The sequence below is a fragment of the Meriones unguiculatus genome, chromosome 19 (genome assembly GCF_030254825.1).
Source record: "Meriones unguiculatus strain TT.TT164.6M chromosome 19, Bangor_MerUng_6.1, whole genome shotgun sequence".
In the NCBI taxonomy this organism is placed as follows: domain Eukaryota; kingdom Metazoa; phylum Chordata; class Mammalia; order Rodentia; family Muridae; genus Meriones; species Meriones unguiculatus.
This window is the reverse complement of record NC_083366.1, coordinates 11,747,266-11,773,863: the sequence shown is the minus strand read 5'-3', so window position 1 is coordinate 11,773,863 and position 26,598 is coordinate 11,747,266. Positions and strand designations below refer to the sequence as shown.

At 36.4% G+C, this 26,598-nt stretch overlaps 1 protein-coding gene across 1 annotated transcript in view; it reads left to right on the top strand.

Moving 5' to 3' along the window:
- The window catches only part of Stam (signal transducing adaptor molecule), a 50,269-nt gene extending 26,417 nt beyond the window's left edge, over positions 1-23,852 (top strand). Inside the window, exons 6-14 of the mRNA XM_021658289.2 lie at positions 4,530-4,620; positions 5,621-5,813; positions 7,688-7,782; positions 12,133-12,221; positions 15,862-15,949; positions 16,383-16,437; positions 17,227-17,380; positions 19,665-19,840; positions 23,015-23,852. Of these exons, the coding sequence (XP_021513964.1) occupies positions 4,530-4,620; positions 5,621-5,813; positions 7,688-7,782; positions 12,133-12,221; positions 15,862-15,949; positions 16,383-16,437; positions 17,227-17,380; positions 19,665-19,840; positions 23,015-23,276 (1,203 nt within the window). The 3' untranslated portion in view covers positions 23,277-23,852. The remainder of the gene's footprint in view (positions 1-4,529; positions 4,621-5,620; positions 5,814-7,687; positions 7,783-12,132; positions 12,222-15,861; positions 15,950-16,382; positions 16,438-17,226; positions 17,381-19,664; positions 19,841-23,014) is intronic.
- The last annotated feature ends 2,746 nt before the right edge of the window (positions 23,853-26,598 follow it).

The window sequence follows — 26,598 nt, the reverse complement described above, 5'->3', positions numbered from 1 at the left end:
AAAATTATATAATGTCTTGGTCTCTGACCAAGTATGCTATAACTTGCAGACATGAATAGTAGTCACAACACAATTTAAGATTCTAACTAGGTATGGGTCAGAATTAATAGTGTTTAAAGTTATATTTAAATGGCTGGGAACAGTGGCGCACATCTTTAATCCCGGCACTCAGGGAGCCAGAGGCAGGTGGATCTCTGTGAGTTAGAGTCCGCCTGGTCTGTCTACAAAGGGAGTCCAGGGCAGCCAGGGCTACACAGAGAAACCTTGTCTCAAAAAACAAAAACAAAAAAAGGTATGTTTAGATGAACATACGGGACTAAAGAAAAACTACCTGGGCATATGATAATGTATAATACAATACAATAAGTGACAAATCTACAGCTGTATTTTGTTGTCATGTTGACTCTTTGCCTTTCATACACTCACCATAAATTTTATTGATTGTTTGTAATAGACACATTCCCTCAAGGAGCATATAGAAGCTGAGATTTACTGCCTTTTGCTGTTTGCCAGCCTTTGTTCTGATTAACACACATTTGATTCGTATAATTCCATTTTTTTAATTGATTGCAATAATTTCTTTATTGAATTATAATTGAGTCAGTGTTATATCATTTGCTGTTTCATTTACTCCCGCTTCAATATCTCTTGTTTTGTAGTTGTCATATGAATTACCTCTGTAACATTATGATAAACCCCTGGATATGAATTTTATACTTCTTCCTTAAACTTAGAATGAAGCTCCTGTCATCTCATTTTAGAAGCTACACATGCTAGCCTAGGACCCTGAATATGTTGTAATGCACCCATGAGAATTAGGCGCTTTATGTATCCTTGCTTTATAGGAAAGTTGAGGCATGAAGAGTATCATATGGCTAGAAAGTATAGTAAACATGGAATTTGAATCTGTGTTTGCCTGATTCTTAACTTTTATTTTTAGTCATCCATCTTATACTACCTTGTTCCAAATCATTTGTAACCAGAGGTTACAAAGGATACTTAGCCAAGGGTTTAGGAATGTTTCATTGATAAAGGGATATGTTAGCTACTAACTGACTGGCAAGTTGGAACTTGGTAGGGACGGAAAAAAAAAAAAGGTGATAGAGCACAGTGAACCAAGGAGAAACATTATAAATAGAAACAAATATGGGCCATAGGTATACAAGTTGTAGTGTGTAGGGTGCTCAAGCTCAAGGACCACTGTTAACTTCTGGTAGCTGGTAGACTGGTTGAAAACGAGACTGACGACAGATAGACTTGAAGAGAGGAAGAAGGAGGATGCCATGATGGGTTAGCCTGGAGAAGAAACCATATGGGGCCAGGAAGAAGGACTTTAATAATGGTGTGAAAAGGCCCAGGTGATGAATAAAAAACAAAAGAACCTGATACCAATGATGCTGGATCAAACCTGACAGGACTCATCCTTTCAGCATACTAAGATGCTGACACATGTGTTTCAGCTTCCTGTATGTTCCAGCATTCTGCTTGTTACAGCTTCAACTGCTTCAGTTCTGTCCCTCATCAAAGTATGCTCCCAAGAGAGCTTCAGAGAAAGCTACTGATCTCATTTGGGCCAGCATTTCAGACTGCTCCAAACAGGACTTCTAAACATTCAAAGACTGGAATACAAATGTTAATGCTTGCTTAATTTAACTATTTTTCCTTGGGCCCCCAGACAAGATTGCTTTGTCCCAAAAATCAGCTAGAAGCAACCCATAAGAGCGATACCCCATTTCCTTTAAAGGGGGTTGGGTAGGTTTTCGGTTATTTTCTGAAGCTATGAATGTTTACTGTCATTGGGAAATGGTTATAACTTATTAGTGGTCTTATTCAGAGAGGAAGATGAGGTTAGACTCAGGGATTTCTCTCTTTATTTTTCTTTCTTAGATAAGGAGAAAAGGGGTTGAAAAGAAAGGGGAATACAGGGATAAATTATAGGAGTAATAAGACAAAAGGTAGATTATTGAATCTACCCAACTTAAGGCTTTATTTGTTGCTCTCAAATAAGGTTATTTTTAACTCATTGGTATAGGATTTTGTATATTGTTGCAAAAAGAAGTTTAATTTTGATACATTGGTATAGAATTTAAATTTAAGATTACCTTTGATAAATACACACACATATAAATACGTGTTTTTTACTCTGGTGTGAGGTTTTGTACCCATACAACTCATTTACAAATACAAGGTTTACTTCCAATGCTTTTAAACTGCTATTACAAACTGTTTAGGATATTAGGTAATGCAAGTTAATTGTTAGTCAACTTGTGGTCATTGTCAGACACTAGTCTAATTTATCACAAAAATATACATCCTAGGTTTAACAAACATAATTCTATGGGTTATATAAAAAGCAAATAGATAAGTCTTAAAAAATCTCAGCCCTATAAAATACGGCATTTAAAAAATTTCTATTATTTTAAAGATATTTTTGACAATGAGACATGTCATCTCCTGGCAGCACCAAGCATACCTCAAAGAAGATAATGACCATCAAAGGACCTCGATATGGAGAAGGCTTGGCAAACCAGTCACTCAGGCAAAAAAGAAAATGCCCTCGTTTCATGACAGACAGAATTCTACCTAAAATGGGCAGGTTCAAATGCAGGCGAACTTGACTACCAAACCCTGCCAAGACAGGGTAAACAAGTCCTAAATAGTTCCTGCTTCACATTTATGTCTGTCAAATGTACTGGATTAGAAGGCTGAAAATGATGCTCCAACCTTAAAAGAGTTTTGGATTGCTGTTCAGGCAGCAAACTGTCTGTTAATTTTCTGTATTTTTGGAAGCTGCTAGCATATGCTTGCTATTTACTGAAGTAATCTTATTTCTTCTCAAGTCTCTGATGGGGTTGAAGACCAAATAGTCAATATTACATTGCTTAGTCATTTAGGAATTAAAAGATAGATTAGGTCTAGATAGATGTTTTCAGCCTGATAAATAGAAACTATAAAAATAAGGTAGGTAAAAAATCCCTCACAGATAGATATTTTCTTTAAGATTGCCAAATACCAGCTAGACTAGATGATATATATATATATATATATATATATATATATATATATATATATATATATATTGTCTTAACTATTGATTTTTATTACTTGTTTTATTTATAAATAAATTTTTATAATTTTTATAACTTTCATAATTATTCTAACTGTCCCCAAATTTATGTTACAATAAATACAATATGGCTTTTTTATTTAGACAGAAAGGGGGAATTGTTGGAGGTTTGTGTGATGTGTGTTATTGGCCCTGAAGATCTGGTTACACCTATATTTGTTTTGTAAACCTGTCTAAGACATATCAGATTGGTTGACTAAACAGTCTATACCTGGGCAGGGCAGAATGGGGTAGGCATGGCTAAGGTTCTCGGATCATGGGAAACAGACGATCTGAAAGAGACAAAGAAGGAGGACGCCATGATGGGTTAGCCTGGAAAAGAAACTGTGTAGGGCCAAGAGGAAGGACTCCAATAATGGCGTGAAGAGGCCCAGATGAAGAATTAAAGCAAGTACTTACAAGATTATGGATGGAAGATAGGATGGTTAAAGAGGATGGCATTGGATAGGGGCTGGGAGATAGATGATGAGGTGATTCAGACAGTATAGGTTGAAATAACTGCCTGGCCTAAGGTAAATAAGGCAATTACAAAATCTTAAAAAAAAAAAAAAAATACAAATAAAGGAAAATGAGCCTGGCAAAATAGGCTGCATTGTGATCTACTTTCAGTGTGTGCACATCCCAAGAGACCATGATCATGAGGGTTAGAAGCTTCTAATTCTAGACATAAGAATTAGCACACATTTTTACCTGCACATTGTCTTGTTCGCAATATAATTGTAAGCATTAACACACTGCCAAAGTCACTTGCATTTTAGTTTATAAAATGTGGTTTTAAGACTTTATTATTTATAAATATTAGTTCATATAGCTTACTTTCTGCTTTTGTACCTGAAAGGAAACAGTACAACACAACTAATGAATTTGTATTAAAGATTTCCAAAATGTGTGGGTTTTTTGTTTGTTTGTTATTTTGTTTTTTACTTTGCTCACCCAACTCTTTGGTTCTGGAATTTTTATAGAATTATAAAATCTTTTGTTTCTTTTCTGCCTTGCATATTGTTTTTCATTTATTTTTGTATTAATCTGGGGAAATGTGGGTGGTGTATCCACCTATCTAGTTGCATTTTATTTTATTTTTAATTTATTATGTATACATGTTCTGTCTACATGTACATCTGAACGCCAGAAGAGGGCACCAGATCTCACTATAGATGGTTGTGAGCCACCATGTGGGTGGTTCCTGGGGATTCAACTCAGGATCTAGAAGAACAAGCCGTGCTCTTAACCTCTCTGAGCCATCTCTCCTTTCAAGCGGAAGGCCTTCCATATTGGGTATCATTCTTCTTGAAACATTTGTAGTAGGTGAATGAGAGGGTTCTTGCAACATTTTCGGTTAGACATATGTGTAGACAATTTGAGAATGACTTACACCTTGATTTTCTTTTTCTGTGTATATTAGGCTGCAGAACAAGCAAAAGCAAGCCCTGCTCTGGTAGCCAAGGACCCTGGCACTGTGGCTAACAAAAAGGAGGAAGAAGATTTAGCAAAAGGTGAGTTTCTAAGTCCTAGAAGGGAGGGAAGAAGATAGGTGTCTGACTGTATAACCTTTGTTAACTATTTATAGATAAAGGAAATGGCTTCAGATGAAGTAGAGGTACTTTATTTTTTAAATTTGAAGTTTAAAAAAAAATAACTTAAATTGTATTTTTTTCAATTAATGTCAAAATTTTTTAAATTTTTAAAAAATTTATTTACTTTATATCCCAATTGTAGCCCCTTCCCTCACATCCTCTAGTCCTCAGAAAGGGGGGCGGGGGGGCTCCTTTTACCAACTGGCTACTGGTAAAAGATTTTCACCAACCCTACATCCGACAGGGCTAATAGCCAAAATAAAGAACTCAAATTAAATGCTAACAAGCCAAATAATCCAATTAAAATTGGGGGACAGAGCTAAACAGAGAATTCTCAACAGTGGAATATCAAATGGCCGAGAAGCACTTAAAGAAATGTTCAACATCCTTAGCCATCAGAGAAATGCAAATCAAAACGACTCTGAGATTCCATCTTACACCTGTCAGAATGGCTAAGATAAAAAACTGGTGACAGCACATGCTGGCAAGGTTATGGAGAAAGGGGAACCCTCCTACATACTTATTGAGTCATCGGGGAAGAACCCCGATGTTTACCTGTATGTTTAATGTAAAATGAATTGCTGGCCATAAAGTATTAAAATTTGCAACTGCTTTTTGCTGGTGGGAGTGCAAACTGTACAGCCACTTTGGAAATCAGTCTGGTGCTTTCTCAGAAAATTGGGAACAGCTCTACCTCAAGACCCAGGTATACCACTCCTGGGCATAAACCAAAAAGTGTCATAAATTTTTAAAAGTTTTTTTTTTTTATTCTTTCAGCAATGAATGTATATAACTGCTAGTGGTTTGCTACTGTAAAAGGATATGCCATAATCTTCTGCTACACTATAGAAAAGTAATAATTTCAATGTATTGTTGGCTATAGTATCGTTTAAAATCTTTAAATCTCACTGTTTTGCAGCTATTGAGTTGTCTCTCAAGGAGCAAAGGCAGCAGTCAACTACCCTTTCCACTTTGTATCCGAGCACATCTAATCTTTTAACTAACCACCAACATGAAGGCAGAAAAGTACGTGCTGTTTATGACTTTGAAGCTGCTGAGGATAATGAGCTTACCTTTAAAGCTGGAGAGATTATTACAGTCCTTGATGATAGGTAATGGTTAATTATACATTGAACACTTTTATAAAAATATATTCTATAATACCTTTGTTTTAATATTATTTCATTGAATGTAATTACCACACATAATCAAAATATTGACTAGATGTTTTAAATGATGGTTAACCTGCTTGCCTCATACTATATAGACTAATTTTGTAGTATAATTGTCCCCAAATTTATGTTACAATAAATAATTTTAGTTTATTTTTTGTTCCATTCAGTAATTTAAATTCTTAAATCTTTTAAAAGGTTAAAGTTTTAGAAAGTACAGTGGACTGGTTTGAAGGAAGTTGATGATCTATTGATAGTATTTATATAAAACTACATGTCCATGTAAAAACATAATCATTTTATGCTTATGGAGTCATGGGTGAAGAGCTACACAGCATTAATTTTTAAAAGTTTAACCATATGTTTGATGTAAAATGAATTGTTGGCCATAAAGTATTAAAATTTGCAAGTGCTTTTTAAAAATGAATTCAAATTGGTAAAGGTTTTTTCTGCAGACTTTAAAAAATTGCTTTAGTCTTTTTGTGTTGTCAAACAGACTTTTAAACAACAGAAATTTATTTTTCTTAGTTTAGAGACTGAAAAGTTCATGATCTGTCAAATTTGGCACGTGATGAGGGCCGTTTCTGTTTCTGGTGTCAGGTGTGGCAGAAGGTGCAGAGAAGCAGTCAGGGGTTTGTAAGGTTATCAAGCCCATTCAGGAAATTTCTGTTGCCCTGAGTTAATCACTTTCCAAAGGCCCCTAATGATACTGACAAGATTTCAGCATGTGAATTTAGGAAGACCATTCAGACTGTATTTTGATCTTTATATTTTGATCTTTTCATGAAGAAGCCAAAATGAAGTAGAATTTGAGCTGGTTAGTTAGAATTGCATCTTGGTCCTTCCTTCTTTGGAAAAAGTGTTTATTAAGCACTTGCTGGCTTTCTGTCCAGTGGGCACTGGGGAAAGTTCTGTTTGGAATTTGTACTACAGGTGGTGCCATCTTCTGTATGCGTCAAATTGGGAGGAGGAAATGGACCTTGTTAGCCTGAGGGAGTAGTGGTGAAGGAGTGCAGATATGGTCGAATACTTCTTACATCTTACTAGAAAGAGCTCTTATTTGGTTTTAAACCTAAGGGCCTCTTTTGGGGGAAAGATTTCATAGCTTTTTTTTTTTTTTTAAGTTGAGAATGATGCAGTTTTTTCTTAGTTTTTGAAAGATAAATGCATCTGATCCATACTGCTTACAACATTATGAAGGAAGTAAACAATTTTCAACATTTGTTATCTAAAAGTTAGTAATGCCCTGTTTGACTTACTCTGTTAACCAAAGACAAATTTGAAATGAGAAAAGAGGATAATGTCCATGGCATTAAAGGCTCAGAAAGAGTATTTGATTTTGAGAAAATTAATACTCATGGGAGAAAAGTGCTTAAAGTGCTTATTAGCAAGGAACTCAGTACTGACATGTGAAGGTTTACATACAAACATTACGTGTCTGATTTGACAGACTGAAACCTGTTTCAGGTCCTTAGTTATGAGAACAGCAACAAACTGTGAGACAATTAAAAACCAGCATTTGAGAGTTTGCTTTATAGTTAAGGAAAAATGCAAGACTGTAATAATATCAGAGAAGCCCAGGAGATTAATTACTATACCGCTCATAGGCTTCTCAGAGGACTTCCTGGCCTTCTGAGGGAAAGAGCTGTACATAAAAGCTTCTGTTGGTAGGGCTCAGTTACTCTTTGGGAAGATAGGTGCTATCTCCTTTATTGGGTAGTTTCAGGAGTCATCTGGTGTTAAGCTAAGTCAAATACTGTGAAAGATAAAGTCTTCCTTCTTGCAGTAAAGCATTCCTTTTTTGTTTGTCACAGTGATCCCAACTGGTGGAAAGGTGAAACCCATCAAGGCATGGGGCTTTTTCCTTCTAATTTTGTGACTGCAGATCTAACTGCTGAACCAGAAATGAGTGAGTACTTTTCAGTCGGTTGATGGATGATAGATAATCCATAATATTCTTGATGAAAGTTGAGTAAGCTGAACTTTATAGGCAAATGACTTAAGTGTTTTTTGCCACTAGGTATTCTTAACAGTGAAATTCCAAGCTGCACATAGAGTTGCATGCTTTTAATCCCAACACTGTGGCCAAATGAAGGCCACCTTGACCTACATAATGACACTTTGTCTCTAAAAGCAAATAAATAAAATAAAAATTCTTACCAGAAATAATCTAAGAAGTACAAATGTATGTCTTCCAGTAACATACACACATCTGTCTATGTACCATAAAAGGCCCAAATACATGAAGAATTATTCATATATACTATCAGGTTTTCTCTTATCAGCTGATAAAGTGTGGCGGATGCAGTGCAATCTCATAGATTCTGCTTGCTTTCTAAAGGTGGGCCAGTTTTCTAGTGTCTCGTCCTAGATTTGACAGTAGCAACCCCTAAACCACAAATGGCTGGCTATCCGACTCTGGCGTATTTGCAGAAGACAGGTGAAATTTTAATAACCAGTCACATAAAGACTTTTTTGCTTGAGTTCAAATCCTTGCTAAATTAAAAAACAAGATAACAACAGAAACAAGTAAGGTCATGGAAGAAAATCACTATTAGTGGCAACTGAAATAGAAGTAGGAGACAGCACTGCTAGGGCCCTTTCAGAATACTATTCCCTTGTCTATAGACAGCCATGCTGTATTGAAGCTTGATGTTGAGTTAATAATAATCACAGAAATAGGTAAGTCAAAATTTTCTGCTCCCCCCCTTATTTTTTTGAGACAGGGTAGCCTTGACCAGGCAGACCTCGAACTTACAGAAAACCACCTGCCCTTCCCCTAGTGTTGGGATTACAGGCATGCGCCACTACACCCAGCTCTCTGCTTCTTAAAGAAAGCAGAGTCTTTCAGAGGACATCTGTGGAAGGCTTTTGTCCTGTTCCCTCTCTTCAACCTCTTCTAGTGTCTATTCTATTTGCCCTTTGGAATGAGAATTAAGCATCCTCAGTAGGGTCTTCCTTGTTATTTAGCTTCTTTAGGTCTGTTTTATAAGTGAATATATACCATGCATGTCTTTCTGGTTTTGGGTTACCTCCCTTAGGTTGATCTTTTCTAGTTCCAGCCATTTGCCTACAATTTTCTTGATTTCCTTATTTTTGATAGCTGAGTAGTATTCCATTGTACAAATGTACTATGATTTCTGTATCCATTCTTCACTTGAAGAACATCTAGGTTGTTTCCAGATTCTTGCTATTATGAATACAGCTGCTATGAACATAGTTGAGCAAATGTTCTTATTGTATGGTAGAGCATCTTTTGGATGTATACCCAGGAGTGGTATAGCTGGATCTTGAGGTAGCACTATTCCCAATTGTCTCAGAAAGCACCAGATTGATTTCCAAAGTGGTTGTACAAGTTTGCATTCCCACCAGCAATGGATGAGTGTTCCCCTTTCTCCACATCCTCATCAGTATATGTTGTCACTTGAGTTTTTTATCTTAGCCATTCTGATGGTTGTAAGATCACTATAAATGTCTCCTGAAAGACTCCACCAAGCAGGGGATCGAAGCAGATGTTAATTAAAACTCACAGCCATATTTTGGGCAGAGCATAAGCAGTCATAGAAAAGAGTGCAGGAATAGAAGGACCCAGAGAGGACAGGAGTGCCGTAATTAGACCAGCAGCGCCAACAAATGTGGGCTCAGGGGGTCCTGTGGAAACTGCACCAACCAAGGACCATACATGGAGAGGACCCAGTTCCCCTACTCAGACCAATAGGCAGCTCAATTGTCGTGTGGGTTCCTTAGTAAGGGGAGCTCTGACATGGACTCTGTTGTCTGATCTTTGATTACTTCCTCCTGGTAGGGGTCCCTTGCCAGGCCACAGAGGAAGAGGATACAGGCAGTCCTAATGAGACTTGCTAGGCTGGGGTCAGATGGTAAGGGAGGAGGGCTCTCGCTAAGGAAAGCATGTAGGGGGCAAGAGGAAGAGAGTGTGGGACTGGGAGGAGATAAAGGAAGGGTCTACAATAGGGACGTAAAAGTGAATAAAATATAAAAAATAAATTTAAATTAAAAAAAGGAAATGTGTTTGATATGAGACTTGTGCTAGTAAGGTTCAGAGTCTTAACCACACTATACACTGTATAAATATTTCTAGAGTGTATGACTTGGATATGTATGTTAACAATGAAGAAAAGCTTCTAACAGCAAGTCAGAAATTACAGATCTTTAACAAAATGGTCTTCTCTTGTAGCTACTGAGTTATATCACTTTTGTAGAGTCAGATCTTTTAATGCATTTCTCCATTGTTAGAACTAAAAGTCATTGGAACTCAAAACTGCATAAACAAGTAAGTACTCGAGAGATGGCTCCACTGATTATGGCCATTTGCTGTTCCTTCACAGGGCCTAAGTTTGTTTCACAGCCCCCACGTTAAGTCATTTACAACTACCTATAACTGTAGGTCCAGGGGATCCAGGGTGCCTGCCCTTCTAGAGGACCTGCGCTTACATGTACATACTCTGATACACAGACATATATATATATACATATATATTTAAAAGTCTATATAAGCCTATTTTGAATGGCTTGTGTGGGTCATCTTTTTAACAGTCTGGTCTGCTGGAGGTGTTTGTGTTTTAGGCTTTTTTTATGTCAGCTGTTGGCAAACTTAGAAATTCTTTGGACTTTTGTTCAAGATGAGAACCTTGATCTCATGTCTGTTTTTTTTATATGACAATGCCGATTTACTGTTTTTTGATTCTTGAATGTTTCACTCTGGGCACCAGTATCAGAGAAACTTACATAATGCAGTAGTAGTCCTCAGATTTAGAAAACTGCTAGCAGGATTTCTGTACATCGTTCTTTTACTGGAACTAGAAGTCAGTTTCACTTGGCCTGTCACAGATACAAGTGCCTCACTTTCAGTATTTTATTTTGGAGACAGATACTGTGAAAATATGCCATTGTATATGTGACTAGCATATTTTGCATATCATACACATTTAATATCAGTTCCTATGAGATGAGGGCCTGCAATTATCAATTCTGTGAAGTCTGCCATGTGTTTTCTATGGGGTAACAGCCAATGAATGCAGAGCTGTCCCAGCCTTCTACTTGTTAATAGTGCAAGATAGTAAGCAGAATGTTTTTAGCAGATGTCTCTTTTCCCAGTGGGAAGATGAATCAGCCAAAACTTTTGGTTTTTTTCATATGTAGAATGTTGCTTTTTGATGATTTGAGTGAAATAAATGTTACTTATATTTGCAATTAAACAGACAGTAGTCGAAGTCCATAACACATAACAATAACAGCTTTTCAAAGTCACAAGCCAGATCCCAGTAGTTGGGCTAAAAGACAAGGTGAAACGACATTCTGATCCAGCCATTCCAACTGTTAGTTTTTCTTTTGTGCAAGAGATTTTAATCTTTCTAAACCACTTTCTTTAAAACAGGCATACCATACAAGATTGTTTTAGAAACTCACGTAGGCAAATTTAATATTTCTTCAACCACATTGAGTTGTGTAATGAACATTATTTCCATCTGTAGGTCCTCCTACTGTAACATCTACCTGTTTCCATCCTTATTCCAACATTTTCATGTCTAATTGACCTCATTGATGCCAGGACCAAAAATCCAGGAAACATGATCCTTCTCTAGAATTGTCTGGGATTTTTGTGTTATTTGGAGGTTGCCATATTAATAACAGCACTACATTTTTAGTTGCATTAAGTAGTTTTCAAAGATTGCTTTAGTGAGCGAGAGAAATCTGTGCTCACGGCCAGTTGTTTGCTAATGTTACTGGTCACATTTCACTTTTAAGTACAGTGGAATCAGAAAGCTAGGCTCATGTGCTGGCCAGTGCAGATTCCTGCTGGCGTCAAGTACACTTTTTTTTTCTGAACCTTGATGTTGCTCTCTGGCTAGAAAGCCAGTGCCATTGCAGAGGACATGCATGATTTTTCAGTTTATTATGTTTTAACATGGTGTTTTTATCAACAATTTTTCTTTTGAATTCTCTAGTCGTTTAAAAAGAATTCTTTTAAATTACAAAATTTACTTATGTTGGTGTAAGCTTTCAATTCTGAAGTAGGTAAATTTTATTTCAGAAGCATAACTTACTCTTAATGAGATCGCTTAGAGGAAACATTTTTGCAAGAGAAAATTAGGATAGCTTTATAAAGATCTTTCATTTTCTAAAATGTCTTCAGTTCAGTTATTCCTTATTGAGTCTTTAAAGTCCACATTCTCTGCTAGTACTTAGATTTTTTTTTTTAGATCTATTTTAAGGAAAATACAATTTTTATGTATTTCAGTAAAAACAGAGAAGAAGACAGTACAATTCAGTGATGATGTTCAGATAGAAACAATAGAGCCAGAACCAGAACCAGCCTTTATTGATGAGGTGAGTGATTTCCTTGTTGATCACTATTGGACCTTGGATGAAAGCTGGATTGCTTTTTTTCTTGTTCTGAAAATATTAACAATGTAGACAAAGCATGAATTTTTTACAATATATGTGTATTTTAATTCTTTGATTGCATTTTTACCTTACTAAGATTTTGTCATTTATCTTGCTAAAGGTTGAGGATATAGCTCAATATTTGAGCATTTTCATAGCATGTATGAGACTCTGAATTGACTTCCAGTGTTATAGAGAGAGGAAGAGGGAGTAGTAAGATAAGGATGAATGTGAATTCCTGTCTAGTATTTTATAGAGTGGATTTATATTCATGCATTTAAGTATTGGGCACTTAGTTTCCAATTTTAGTTGCTATCCCAAACAGTGTTATAGTGAGAGTTTTTTGTTTTGTCTTGTTTTTAACATTTAGTTTGTTTTTCTTAGCTATCCAGGAAATTTCCAAACTAAAAGATCTGTGTGTTTTTCATGTTAATAAGTACTGTGAAATTGTTGAACAGAAGGGAGATTTTACAGTTTTGTAGGTGGTCTGGGAGAATACCCGCTTTTTCATATACCCAACAGGCATGGAAATTGCTTAGCATTACAGAGAATAGTAGACTTATTAATGGTCTGGTGAAAGAATAAAACAAATGTTCTGGTTTCCAAAGTGAAGCTGTTATTAAATTACTATTCCATAAACCAGTTCAATGAAATGAGTTGTGCTCCTTGCTTGGATTGAACACATTTGATTGGGATACGTTTACATTAATTTTATGTGAAATATGTCCATATGTCATTGTTACATCTGTGTTTGTTTTTAGTGTTTATGTTTGAAAATGCACATAGTAGCAACTGTATCAGTATTCTTTTGGAGTCAGGTTGGTGGGTTGTTTGCCTTATAGCTGGAGATTAGCCTAGGGCCTTCTGCTTACGAGGCCAGCACTCTACAACTGGGCTGTCTCCAACCCAACCTTGGCATCTCTGGAATTACATTACATTAATATGCTATAGGCTGCATGAAAATCTCTGCTATTACTACATATGAAGAAAATATTAAAATGATTTTTATATCTTGAACCACATTTACAACTATGTATTTTTTATATGTATGGGTGTTTTTTGATTGCATGTAAATCTGCACCATGTGCATAGTTAGTACTTGTGGAAGCTAGAAGAGGCCCTCTGTCTCCTTAGAACTGGAATTACAGAGAGTTGTGAGCTGCCACATGAGTGCTGGGATTTGGACCCTGGTTCTGTGAAAGAGTAGCCATTCTTCACTGCTAAGCCATCTTTCCAGCCCCTACACTTCTATTTTTGTAGTCAGACCTATTAATAGTACTGTTTTGAATACTACTATCAGTATTATATTGAATTAGTAAAGGGTTAAATTTACTATACTAAAAGTAATTAGTAAAGTATTAAATGATAGAATTAGCAAGCCATACAGGCCAAATTTGAAACACGGTTACATTCTTTTTCTTTTTCATTTTTCATTTTCTGACTGCCTTGTGCTGAAGTTACCAAGGAGATCATAAAATCCTGTGCTTACTTTCTGGCTCCTGATGTAGATCAGCATAGGGCACTCTATTCCGGCACCCTGTTTTCGTGTAATAATTCCTGAAGTTGGTATGCTTGAGAATACTTCCTGTCATCATTTTCTTTATCTTCTCTTTTACAATTTCTTTCTCCGTTATATAGATCAAAACCTTATCCTGGCACATACTGTGCCTTACTGTGGTGCATTGATTTCTAGAGGCAGTTCCAAGTATTGGTGGGTTTAATGATTAGTAGCACAGTTCAAATAGTTTTATGCATTTTGCAATAATAAACAATGAACACGGCGAATTGCTAGCTAGTAGATTATGAAATATAATTTAAATTTGTATTTTACTTCATGTGTATGAGTATTTTGTCTGTGTACCATGTTCATATGTGGTGTCTACAGAGGCCAGAGAGGGCATTGGGTTTCCCTGGAACTGGAATAACAGAGGGTTGCAAGCTGCCATCTGGGTGCTGGGAATTCTCTGGAAGATCTATCAGTGTTCTCAACTGCTGAGTCATCTCTTCAGCCCCTAAAAATAATTTTTAGTGATAAGCCACTTGTGATTCCTGTTATAACACTCAGAAACTATGGAAATAATTCAGAGGTATTGCTCTCAAAACTTGAAACATATAAATAAGGTTTCCTATCAGTTTCACATATCGACATAAAATAGGAATATGAATGACCTTGAATCTTGACTCATTTCATCCTTTTAAATCTGAACTTTGTTATTTCAACCCATTTTACATTATATACTGATGAATTTAAACTTAGAATATTGCCAAATTATATACACATTTTTGTTGCAAAGATGTTTGATGTAGACGTCTAGAAGACTTTAAAGTGCATTTAGATAAAATATGAGCAGAATTGTAATGAGGTTAAGTTTGGAATTACTGATTTAAAAAACAATTGTTTATTTTTGTTGTCCTGGAGATGGAACCCAGCATCTTGTACATGCCAGGCAAGTGATTATCTGGTGAACCACATCTCCAGCCTGGTTTAAATGGTAGTGGTACTACTTTCTCTTTGAGAGAAGCAAGACTGTGGGAGAGTGCTAGTTGGCCAGATTGCTTTACAGAAGGAAATGTATGAGCACTCAGCTGTGGCCCACATAGAAACCATGTTGTGTTAGCAGGAGACAAATGTTTCTACTATCTTTTTTAATGTCTTAAAATGAACATGAATCTTGTACCTGAAAGAATATCCATTTTAAAATCCAGAATCGATTTGCCTTGACAAGAGTTTTCCTCTGCTTCTAATCTAGTAATTAATTCATCTTTCAAGAAATCTTTTATGTATCAGTTTTACTCAGAAATTGTAGTCTTTAAATTATTAGCTCTGTGTGCCTATGTGTGGTAGCATTACTACCTAAAAAATATGCACGAGAAAAGTTTGTAATAATTTTTAAAGAATTTGGTAAATGAAAAACTATATTTTGTATAATACATGGGTATTTTTATGCAATTGCCTTTTTTAGTTCCTTCAGTTCTAAGTTTTAAAGAATTTTGAAATAGACTCAAGTAAATGGATATTACTTATCCATCATTTCCCACAAAAAAAGATTAAACTACAATTTCTTCTTTTATGACAAACTGAAATCTTGATGGAAAGGGAACAGAGTAAATCCTTAGAGCCCCACTTAGAAGAACAGCTGTGAAAGGCCTGGGCTCTGCATGTGGAACAGCTGTCATACTCACTGCCAGCAAGAAGTAATGACTGAACTGTTAGTCATAGCAGGTTGTTTTGGGAAGGATGTTCCAACTGTTGGGTGGCTAAGCTACAGCTGCTCCAAAACAAAGTGGAATTCTTGAATGTGTTATAAGAGATCGCAAGTTTAAATGACTTGAACATTTAAACTTCTGATTTGAACTCCTGTTCTGATTTGAACATTTTGAAAAATACCTAATAGTGTGCAAGGATCTGATTTCTCATGGTGCTAAAGGGAAAACACGTAAGATGCTAAAAAACATGAAGGTAGAATTAAGCTTCTTAACTGAATTGTAAAAGTCATCTTTCCATGATTGAGTTATCAAAGTGAGAACATAATGTTTCACAGAGAGTGGTTGCTTTTGACATTAACCGTTTTAATTTCTGTAGGATAAAATGGACCAGTTGTTACAGATGTTGCAAAGTACAGACCCAAGTGATAATCAACCAGACTTACCAGAGCTGCTTCATCTTGAAGGTAACCTCAGTTTTTGTCTGCCTTGCAAGCAAAGAATAATCAGAGATCTTTCTATCTAAGGACTCTAAGATGAGTTTTGAGAGTAATCTTAGAAATGGAACATTAAACATTCTGTGCCAGTCTCTCTTGGCTGCCAGTCTCTCTCACGTGCTGTTTAAATCTTGAGTAGAAGTTGAAGTCACAGAGCTTACTGTACAAATTATTTTATTCAGCATCTTAAAGTCTTGTAAATGAAAAAGTATCTATATTGAAATCAGTACTTTAAATTGTCACCATTATACTTTATGAAAATCAATTCTAGGTTCTGCTGACAAAGTATAGTTGACATTTTTATTACTGCACATTAAACTTTTTTCTTTAATTCTATAAATATTTTTCAAAAGTTTACTTTCTTTTGTTATGTTTCTTATTTCTTCAAACACTGCCCTCTTAGCGATGTGTCATCAGATGGGACCTCTCATTGATGAAAAGCTGGAAGATATTGATAGGTAAAGAACTTTAACTGTATTTAAGTTGTGTAACTTTGTCTCTGAAACCATTTCAGTAAATTACCTTTCTGAAAGGGTATCCAGGCTGCAGAGATGGCTCAGATGGTAAAGAGCTTGCCACACAACTGCAGGGATCTGAGTTTGGATCCTCAAAGCCTGCATGAAAAGCAGGGCATGGTGATGCGTGCCTAAGCTCAGCCATGATGGCAGAAGGTGGGGAGAGAGGAAGAGGCCTGGTGCAGATAGACAGATCACTGGGGTCCACTGCACAGCCAGCCAAGGTGATTTGATGTGCGTCAGGCTCTGTCAGAGATCCTGTCTTAACACTAAAGGAAGATGCCACAGAGAGAAGACACCCCCCAACCCCCGAGTATCTCAGGCTCCTATGTGCACATGCGGCTGTCACATGTACAACACACAGACAGCATTTCAAGGAGCCATCCTTCAGTCTCGTTTTCACCTTGCCATGAATGAGGATTTAGACTCACTTGCCCTTTCTTGGAAAGCAAGGATCCCATAGGCCTTCACTGCCGTTCTCTTTTTTATATAATTGTGCTTAATAAGCCTAAAGGGCTGGTCATCAGTTGATAAAAGAGAAATCTAGGCAGTTCCAGGACAGTCAAGCACTCCAGCACGGTTTCCTAACCTGGAAACATTTTTTTCTTACCTGGGGAAAAAAAGGAAAAAGTCTTTTTGTCTCAAGTCAATTGATTACATTTTGCTATTTTGATGAGTCATAATTTAGAACAGTATCTTATTTAGCAATCAAATTATTGTGTAATATTGCAGAAAACATTCAGAACTCTCAGAACTAAATGTGAAGGTGATGGAAGCCCTTTCATTGTATACGAAGTTAATGAATGAAGATCCAATGTATTCTATGTATGCAAAGTTACAGAACCAGCAGTATTATGTGCAGTCATCTGGTGTTTCTAGTTCCCAGGTATGTTTTGTAAAGCTCAAGGCTGTTGTGCAAATTTTTAATGTACTTGAGATTCTTTGAAATGTCTGCGTTTTTGCAAAATGCATGAATATGTATGTGTGTCCTTGTGAGTATATACCACATGTGTGCGGTTGCCGGAAGAGGGTGTTGGATCCTGGAGCTGGATTTACAGGTGGTTTTGAGATGTCTGATGTGGGTGCTGGGAAGTAAACTGGGTGCCCTAGGAATCGGCAGTACTTTTAGCCACAAGTCATCTCTCTAGCCCAAAATCTGTAATTTCTTCAGCATAATGTTTACAATGAAAAAATTCACAGAATTTTTAAAATTCATAAATATATTAGATAATATGCTGAGTATACCAGTATATCAAGTATATGATAGGTATATGTATACTGTATATATAATATATATATTATATATATACATGCATACATATATTTAATTTTCTCATTGTACAGGAATAAGTAGCAAAATTTCCCACTAAATAGTTTTTTCCTACTCCTTATTCTTTAAATACGGGTATTTTGACCCTACCCTAGGCCAATGTCTTTAAAATTTGGGTTCATATTATAAGGTTTCATATGTAATAAAAACTGGTTAAAACCAGTTTTTCTATCTTTTCAAATAAAATTGCTAATTCTGCATTCTTCTGAGAGTCTCCAGTTCTGATGTGAATTTGTTATATTTAATGAAATAGAAAGTGACTGGTTTCTTGATGATTGTGCTGGTTGTTTTAGCACATGAGAACAATCTTACTATAAAGACAGTAAAATGTCTTTTTAAATAAAAAAACAAGACTTTCACAATAAAAAATTTAAAGTGGAATATTTGAGACTTCAGTGATCCATGGTGGCTTCTGCTGGTAGGTTAATGGCTGGAGAGGTTGGTGAGCATGTGGAAGTGCCTGTAATCCCAACATTCAGGAGAAAGCTGAGGCAGGAGGCTTGCTTCACGTTTAAGGCCAGCTTGGACCACATAGGCTATACAAGCCAGTCTTGTGTTGCAACTTCCTTCAGAGAAAAGTGGACTTCTTTTTCTTTAAATTTAAATTCAACAACAAAAAGAACAACTTTTGGATATAGGAATTGGTGAAGAAATCCAGCCTGCTGCTTGTTTTTGTCAAAGTCAAAACAAACAAACAAAAAAACCAAAGCCACTCTGTTTGGCTCACAGACACCACATTTATTTCTGCTATGTCTGGGGCTGCATTCTAAACCTATAAAATTGAGTACTTACAGTAGACTCTCTAGACCTTATAAGAAAAGTTGCTTACCCTGCCTTAGCAAGTTAATGTGTTCTCCATTCATTAAGTTGCAGTTTAGAAATGTGAATTATAACTACAGTTTAGGTCTATAAAACAATGAATTCAAGTATACTTCCAAAGTGTTGGTATTCATATATATATATATATATATATATATACATATATATATACATGTCTGTTTTGTAAAATGCATATATAAGTGCATATATGTTAATAACATATATTAATTGAAAATAACATTTTTTTTTTCATATAATATATTTTGATCATGGTTTCTCTTCCCATAACTCATCCCAGATCTTTCTTACCCCCACGCTCCAACTTCAACTTCCGCGCTCCCTCAAATAAACAGGCAACCAAAAAACTGAACAAACCAGAATTTAAAAAAAAATTAAAAACTTTTTAAAAGAACAACATGGAAAGTATGTCATACATTTAATATAGAAGTTATATTAATATGAAATATATTTCTTTTCTTTAGTGCTTTTATATGAAAGCAAAATCTGTTCATGTAAGACTTAAAAATAAAAACTTGGACTAGGAAGAAGGCTCAGTGGGTGAAGTGCTTGCCAGACTTCATTTTGGATTCCCAGCTCTCTGAATGCCAACTGGGTGTGTCACCCGCTGTAATCCCAGCACATGGAAATACAGAAGGGATCCCCAGAGCCATCTGCCCTGCTATAGTAGCCAAATAGTTGAGCTTTGGGTTCAGAGACCACAGCCCAATAGATGAGGTGGGAATTATCTAGAAAGACACCTGATACCAACCTTTGGCCAGCATGCTCCCACATACTCATGTAAGCATACACATTCATGCAAACACACAAATACTTTTACAGTGACTAAAAATCATCAGTCTACTAAAATGCTTTTTATCAAATTCCAATTGATAGAAATAACATTTAAAAGAAGTTCTGAAGGAGCAAAGCATGCTGTTTTGTAACTAAATGCTTCTGCTGAGTACGTTTGGCATATGCTTTAAAGTTGTATAATGGAATGTTTTCTTATCGCATCTTATAGGTATATGCAGGACCTGCTCAAAGTGGTACCTACCTGGTAGCAGGGAGTGCACAGATGAGCCATCTCCAGAGCTACAGTCTTCCTCCTGAGCAGCTGTCTTCCATCAGCCAAGGAGCAATTCCGCCGTCTGCAAGTGCAGCTCTTCCTAGTCAGCAGACCCAGGCTTCTTACCCGAAGTAATTTAATTATTGATGGTTGTTTGGGGTTAATGTTAAAATTCTTTAATTGGTTGCAGTGATCTGTAAGCATAAACCTGGATAAGAAAAACTGGAGGAGGTAGGCATTGCTGTTCAGACCATCCTGTCTGTGTGTGGGGTGGGTTTTGTAAGAATGCAGGCTAACTCTTTTCCTGGAAGCAAGTAAGAGTAGGTTTTAGGAGTTCACCATCACAGTGTTCTAGGGTGCACATGCACTTCCCTTTATGTTACACTACTTATCCCAGTCCACAGTTCCACTGTAAAGAAATTGCTTTTTTGTCTGTGTCTGCCCCAAAGCCTTCCATATTCTTCACAGTGTTGGGGATAAAACCTTGAACCTTAATATGTAGGCAAATGCTCTACAACCAGTTTATATCTCACTAATTTTTAAAACATGTGTTTAAGAGACAAAATAATTGATAAACAGATTGATAAGCTATGGTGGCTTCATCCTTATAATCTTCTCCAAATACTGCCTCCACGATAGGTGGCATTTGGATGTTGCATGAATGCCACCTCCTGAGTGCCTTCCAAATGTCCTGGGGACAGACACCTGAAAAGCTCTTCATTCTAAAAGAGTGAAACTGTATGCGAAGGAACAAGAAGTGGCCTCCTGCACATTCTCTTATTGGTTCTCCAGTACAAAGTTATTAGTCCTGAAAACATGTACAAATATAACACGAATAGATTCAGCAGATTGTATTTATGTGTTTGTGCGCGCGTGCACACGCACACACACGTTTATGTATGTACCAGTAAAAGAAGCTATCAGCTTGAGAGTAGGGGTCATGGGAGGGGCTGGAGGGAGGAAAGAGGGAAATTGATGTCGTTCTGTATTAATTAAAGTGTATAATTTTTTTTGAAAAAAAGAGCCTCCTAGATGTATGCTGAAGAAGGCTAGACAAACTTGCCTGTGCATCAGTGAAAATCCTGATGGCCTTGAATTATAGTTGGAAAGCACAGTGAAATATACGGCACTCCTGACTCAACCTCAGGCCTTGCTTTTTTCTTCCATTTTCCTTTTTTTAATCCTATTTGCACTACTTCCTCTTTTATTTAATCTATTTGCTCTGCCAGCTGTTGCCTTATTTTTTCTTCTAAGCACACATTTGTTTTTATGCATGTATAAATATATATCAATTCTCAGAGTCTTTATAAGATCCTTCAAGGAACTGAAAAACAGTAACTTACTTCTATCTTAAGCCAGTATTTAAAATTTGTCATCATTAACATTTTAACATTTAAGTATTACTTACTCACCGAGTTCTTGGTATAAAATTGGGTCCTTCATAGATGGCTGCAAAAAGGTGAAAGAGACTCTAGCTCTTACAGTGACTTTAGTTTTATAGGAGTATACACATAAAAAGGCATCCACCAGAGGAAACAGTGACAGATGAACATGTGTGATCTGATGGCAAGCAGGAGCAATAGATAAGACAAAAGTGTCCTAGAGAAAATGAAGCCAAGCTGATAACTAACCAGATAACAGATAGGAGCCAAGCCAAGCAGGCCAAACATTTGAAGGACATGCCCTATAGAGAGCACCTGTAAAATGCACAGGTATCTTTTGGAGGTGACATTAATTTGTCACTGCTTGTAAGGTTGGGCACAGATGTAAGTCTCAACAGGTACAGGTGGGTTAATGTGGTTGTAGTTGAGCTGTATGTGATGCCCTTGTGACTATGTACTTTTAGGGCGGTAGATGAGCAGCTAGTGCACTTGAAACTGTTCTGTCAAGATGCTGGTGATATCCGTATTGCCAGATCCTGTGGTCATTTCACAAGTCCTACCCTTCCCTGATTTTAATATGTTTTACTAGGTCATGCAGTTGTCACTTGGTTTTTCTTTTTGCTTACTGTTCCTCACTTGCTTTTGCCAAAGGCACCTTTATGTTCCTGACATCAGAGTCTTGCTCAAAGCTGGTTGTGGTAGCACACGTGTGTAATCCCAGCACTCAGAAGAGTTCAAGGCTAGCCTTGTCTACCAAGAGTACAGGACAGCCAAGGCTTCACAGAGAAATCCTGTCTGTACTCCCTCCCCCCCCCCGCCCCCGAAAAAAGGCTAGGGCTCATTGTATGCACTGCTCTGTTCTGTGCAGTCATTTCCTAAGGACTTCATACAGCCTCCTGTGTTGAAATGAGGACTCTAGTGTCTATTTCAACTCCTGCTCTCGCCCGGGACTCCAGGCTGCATGTGCATTTTTTTTTCTTTTTGTCTTTCTTTCTTTCTTTTTATTTATTTATTTATTTATTTATTTATTTATTTATTGCCCATAAACAGGATTTCTCTGTGTAACAAGAGAAGTATGCGCCAGTTTTCTTACGTGTCTTCTAGACCTCTCCCTTCCCAAGTGTAGCTCTCTCCTTTTAGTAAGGGGCCATTCGAGCTGTTTTTATCAGCCAGAACGCGCTCTAGACCACCTGGTCCGCTATCAGGTCTCAATGGCGCTTTCTGCAAGGTAGGGCGCGCCCATTCGCGCCTTCTCCACCATGGCTCTGGGCGCCTGCCAGCTCCACATCTGTTGTGTTTCCATGTGAGCCTGCCAGAACACAGCTCATAGCTCATTACCTTCTCCTGAAGCACAAACCAGAGCTTGTTTCACAGAGCCTAAGCCTGTAGCTTCTCAGCTACTCCCTGGACCTTCCTCAGCACCGACTCTTAGTTGTGACTTTATCTCATACCACGTGTGCTTTTTACTCATTCTGCTACAGCTGCCTTGGCCTCCTTTCTGTTTCTTGAACATACCTGGCATTATAAAACCTCAAAGGCTTCTTTTTCTTAGCCTAATGTGTGCTTTCCCTAGACTGCTGATGTGATTCCTCTGCCTTAATATCTTTTCTTGAATTAAGCCTTATCTGAAAAGCCTTCCTCTACCACCCCACATAAGCAAGAATCTGTTGTGTAGGTACTTCTGCTACTATTTGCCATGCTCTGTTTTTCTTCACTGCTATTTTAACTATTGACATTATTGGGGTTTTTTTTTCTCCTACCACAATGTAAGTTCTATAATAATAGGCATTTATTTTTCTTCATAGCAGTTTGATACTGTACTTATTTAATAAATTATCAAATGAATTGTTTAATAGTTTTCCTGTTCATCTCTGGGTACATAATTCATTATTTAGTTAATTAATTGTTTTTCTCCCTCTACAGTGCAATGGTTAGTTCTGTTCATGGAAATTCGTATCCCAGCCAGGCTTCAATATATAGTCCTCCTCCTGCTGCTGCTGCTGCTGCTGTACCTGTACCTGCTGCTGTACCTGTACCTGCTGATGTCACCATATACCAGAATACAGGACCTAATATGTCCCAGGTGCCAAACTATACTTTAACATCATCAGCCCTGCCTCAAACAGGAGGCAGCCAACAACCACCTCAGCCACAGCAAGCATATTCTCAGAAGGCTCTGCTATAGAACTCTGTGTTCCTCTTGGTGGCATGTATCTCCTGAATGCCACTGACAGTGTTAGGAGATCATTAACATCTTAAGATTTGTTTTCCTCAGCGTATAGGAGTCTTTCTTGGTCAAGTTCAGATACTCAAGAGGTAGAACTGTCTTCAACTTGCACTGACTTTTGAGAAGTCTGCCCCTCCCCTGAGGAATGAAACTACTTACAACATTTATTTCCTTTCATAATATGAAGAATTGTTACAAGATTATTGTCTTGTAAAGTTACCTGGTTTGCAACACTCAGAAGTTCAAAAACTGCTGTGGCAAATATTATGTACATATATTGACATGTAACTTCATTAGTGACCATTTGAATTACAATGGTGATCATGTGAATATATTTAACACTGTGTTAAATTAATTTACATTGCTGTTTTATTTTAATCATGAACAACTACTATGTTTGCTAATGTTTTGTGTAAATTTAAGACAAGTACACTATCTTTTTAAGCTACAAGAGAACCAAGTTGTAGCACATTGACCGGAAGGCATTGTTGTCCCACTGTAGTGTCACATTAAATTGAACCTTTCTTTTACTAATTGTGAGTAAAACTTATGTATGTTATGTCTTTCTGTAGCTTCTGCCCACTCCTGGCTGTCATCATACCAGCATACAGTAGCCAAATTCTTGGTGCAGTTAGAGGAGAATAATGTTCCCTTTAAATTTTTATATTTTGGCATGATGTTCCAGGTATTGTGGACCATGAGATAAAAATGAGTCTTTCTATCTTAATTTTAAAGAAGTGATGTTGACTTGCTTTTTCCTAGTGGAACATGGTTAGGTTTTAAAGCTGTGTGCTGTGTCTATTGGTAGCAGTGACACCAAAGATGAAGGCAGTGCGCATAGAACATTTTCAACTGGAAAAGCAGTGAACCAACACTACATTGTCAAAGTGTCTTGTAATTTTAGGATATAAACAAAATTTGATTCACTTGTCTTACCCCCCACCACTTTTTTAAAATATGTCTTTGACACATTGTAACTTTTAATTATCATTAAAATGGATATAAGTAGGTGTTTCAAAGTAATTTATATTCCTGATTTTGTTTAGTAGTTTACATATTTATTGTTAAGTTACGAACTGGAGTTTTAAAGTTTTTCTCTCTCTGTCTCATTTAAAGTTCTAATAGAATTATTTTTGCTTTTTATTTAGTAGTAATTTTAATGAATTATTTTAATCCATACAAAAAGGTTTTCCACTGACATTTTAGTCATAAATATTTATAATTTCCCTTACTGCACTATACTATTATTTAACCTAAAATTTGAGTACCATGTTTAACTAATAGTCCTAAGTTTTGCTCCTGTGAATGCAAATTAGAATTGTATTTCTAAGACTTGTCTGCTTCTTTTTTGACAAACGACCACAGCTTTGACAGATAATCTTGAGAGTAATTAATTCACAGGTTCATATTTAATGCTCTTTTTCATTAAAATTTTAATTCAGGTATTATTTTAACTATTTTTTATAAAACCTTGTAAGCAGTTAGATCAGAATCTTTTTGTTCCAATTTAAATTTTTGGTTTCAATGATAAACTCTCAAGTCATACTGTATTTTCTTTGTATTTTAGTAAGTTCTGTTTACTACTATATTTCCATTTTAATTATGATAACTTCATGTTAAAAAAAACCAACAAAATATTCTCTAGTATGCGTCTTACCATATAAGTTCCTCAGTGGTAAATGGAAAAAAAAAAGATACCCGATTTACAATGCATATATATTTTTACTATATATTAGATTACCAAGCATATAAAAGAGTTAAATGAGTGACCGACATGGATTCTGTCTTAGTGACCTTTTTGTTAACCTGGTAGAAAAGTTCTAGTGAAAATGAAGCACTGGGCTTTCAACCTTCAAGTGGCATGACCAGGATAGAACATGGGGCCACAGGGGATCACAAATAATTTTGTTTTAATTCATATGCAAGTTGCACTTTAAAAAAGTCTTTTCTAGGGGTGGTGATGCACACATTTAATCCCAGCACTCAAGAGTGGGAGGCAGGCAGATCTCTGTGAGTTTGAGGCCAGTCATGGCTACAGAGTAAATTCCAGGCTAGCCAGGCTACATAGTGATACTGTGTCTTAAAAACAAATAGCATCAACAACAACAAAAAATTTTCACTGGCAGCTTGTCCATATTTTGATGAAATAGACTAACTTATGAAAAAGTATCTGTAGCGTAATGGCTACAAAGATTGTTTTTGTTTACTTCTTTTCAAAGTTTGAGAAATGTTTCTTTAAAAGTGACAACTAAAGGAGACAAAATGTAACTCTTTTCCTATGCTGCAGTATCAGTGCAGTATTGGATGTGATAATATGTCAGTGCCCTGAAATTTCTAGGTGTGACTTCTGCTGTGTGCTAATGTGATGCTTTGATCTTCTCTCACTGTTACCTGTCGCCCCATACTAGTGATGCCCTTCTTACTAATTACTTCTGGAACATTTTTTCTTTCCTCTTTGCTTTTAATACTTCAAAATGTTCAGTAAGTTAGCATCATTTCATTTCTAACATAGAAGGCTTTCACATGTGGCATCTATCTCACGGAACTTGAAGATATTTTTTGTCTAGTGCTCAAGTTTGTGTTAGATCAGTGCCCTGTATAATAAACTGTGCTCTAACACACGGTAGAAAGTTAGTATAGTTTGTCACATTTTCACTCAGAATATGTTGAAAGCCTTTGTTTTATATTTTTTTTACCTATTACCTTGTTTTACTTACTGATTGTATTATAGTAATCATAGCTTCCTTTATAGCTCATTTTTATGTTGATTACCAGCTTAAGTTTAAAATGTTGATTCAATATCATTTCCAGTGATTTTGTTCATTTTTTAAATTTTTGTGTCTGGTTTGTTTGGGGTTGATAAAATGCTTGTACCTCTTAATATAAATAGATAGAAGAAGCTGCGTTTGTCTCCACCCCCCACGATCTTATTTTCAGTTATCTTTCCTCTCAAGAAGGGAAGTAGAAGCTACTAAATGGGCTGATGTTATGCATGGTGCTTTACCCAACAACTGCCTGCACAGGGAAGTTTCAGCCCTACAAACCGTTGACTACACAAACATTCTTTATCTAAATTTCACTAATTCTTAATATTTTGCTTTATCTTTTTATGTATATGTATGTACATATGTATTTGTATATAGATATACATGGATACATACAATCACCTACTTGAATGGTAATCATGCTACAGGTAAAACTATGTATGACTACTTTGTGCTTCCTGTAAAGATAAGAACACTCTCCCACATGACCTAAACCATTGTCATGTCCAGAAAAA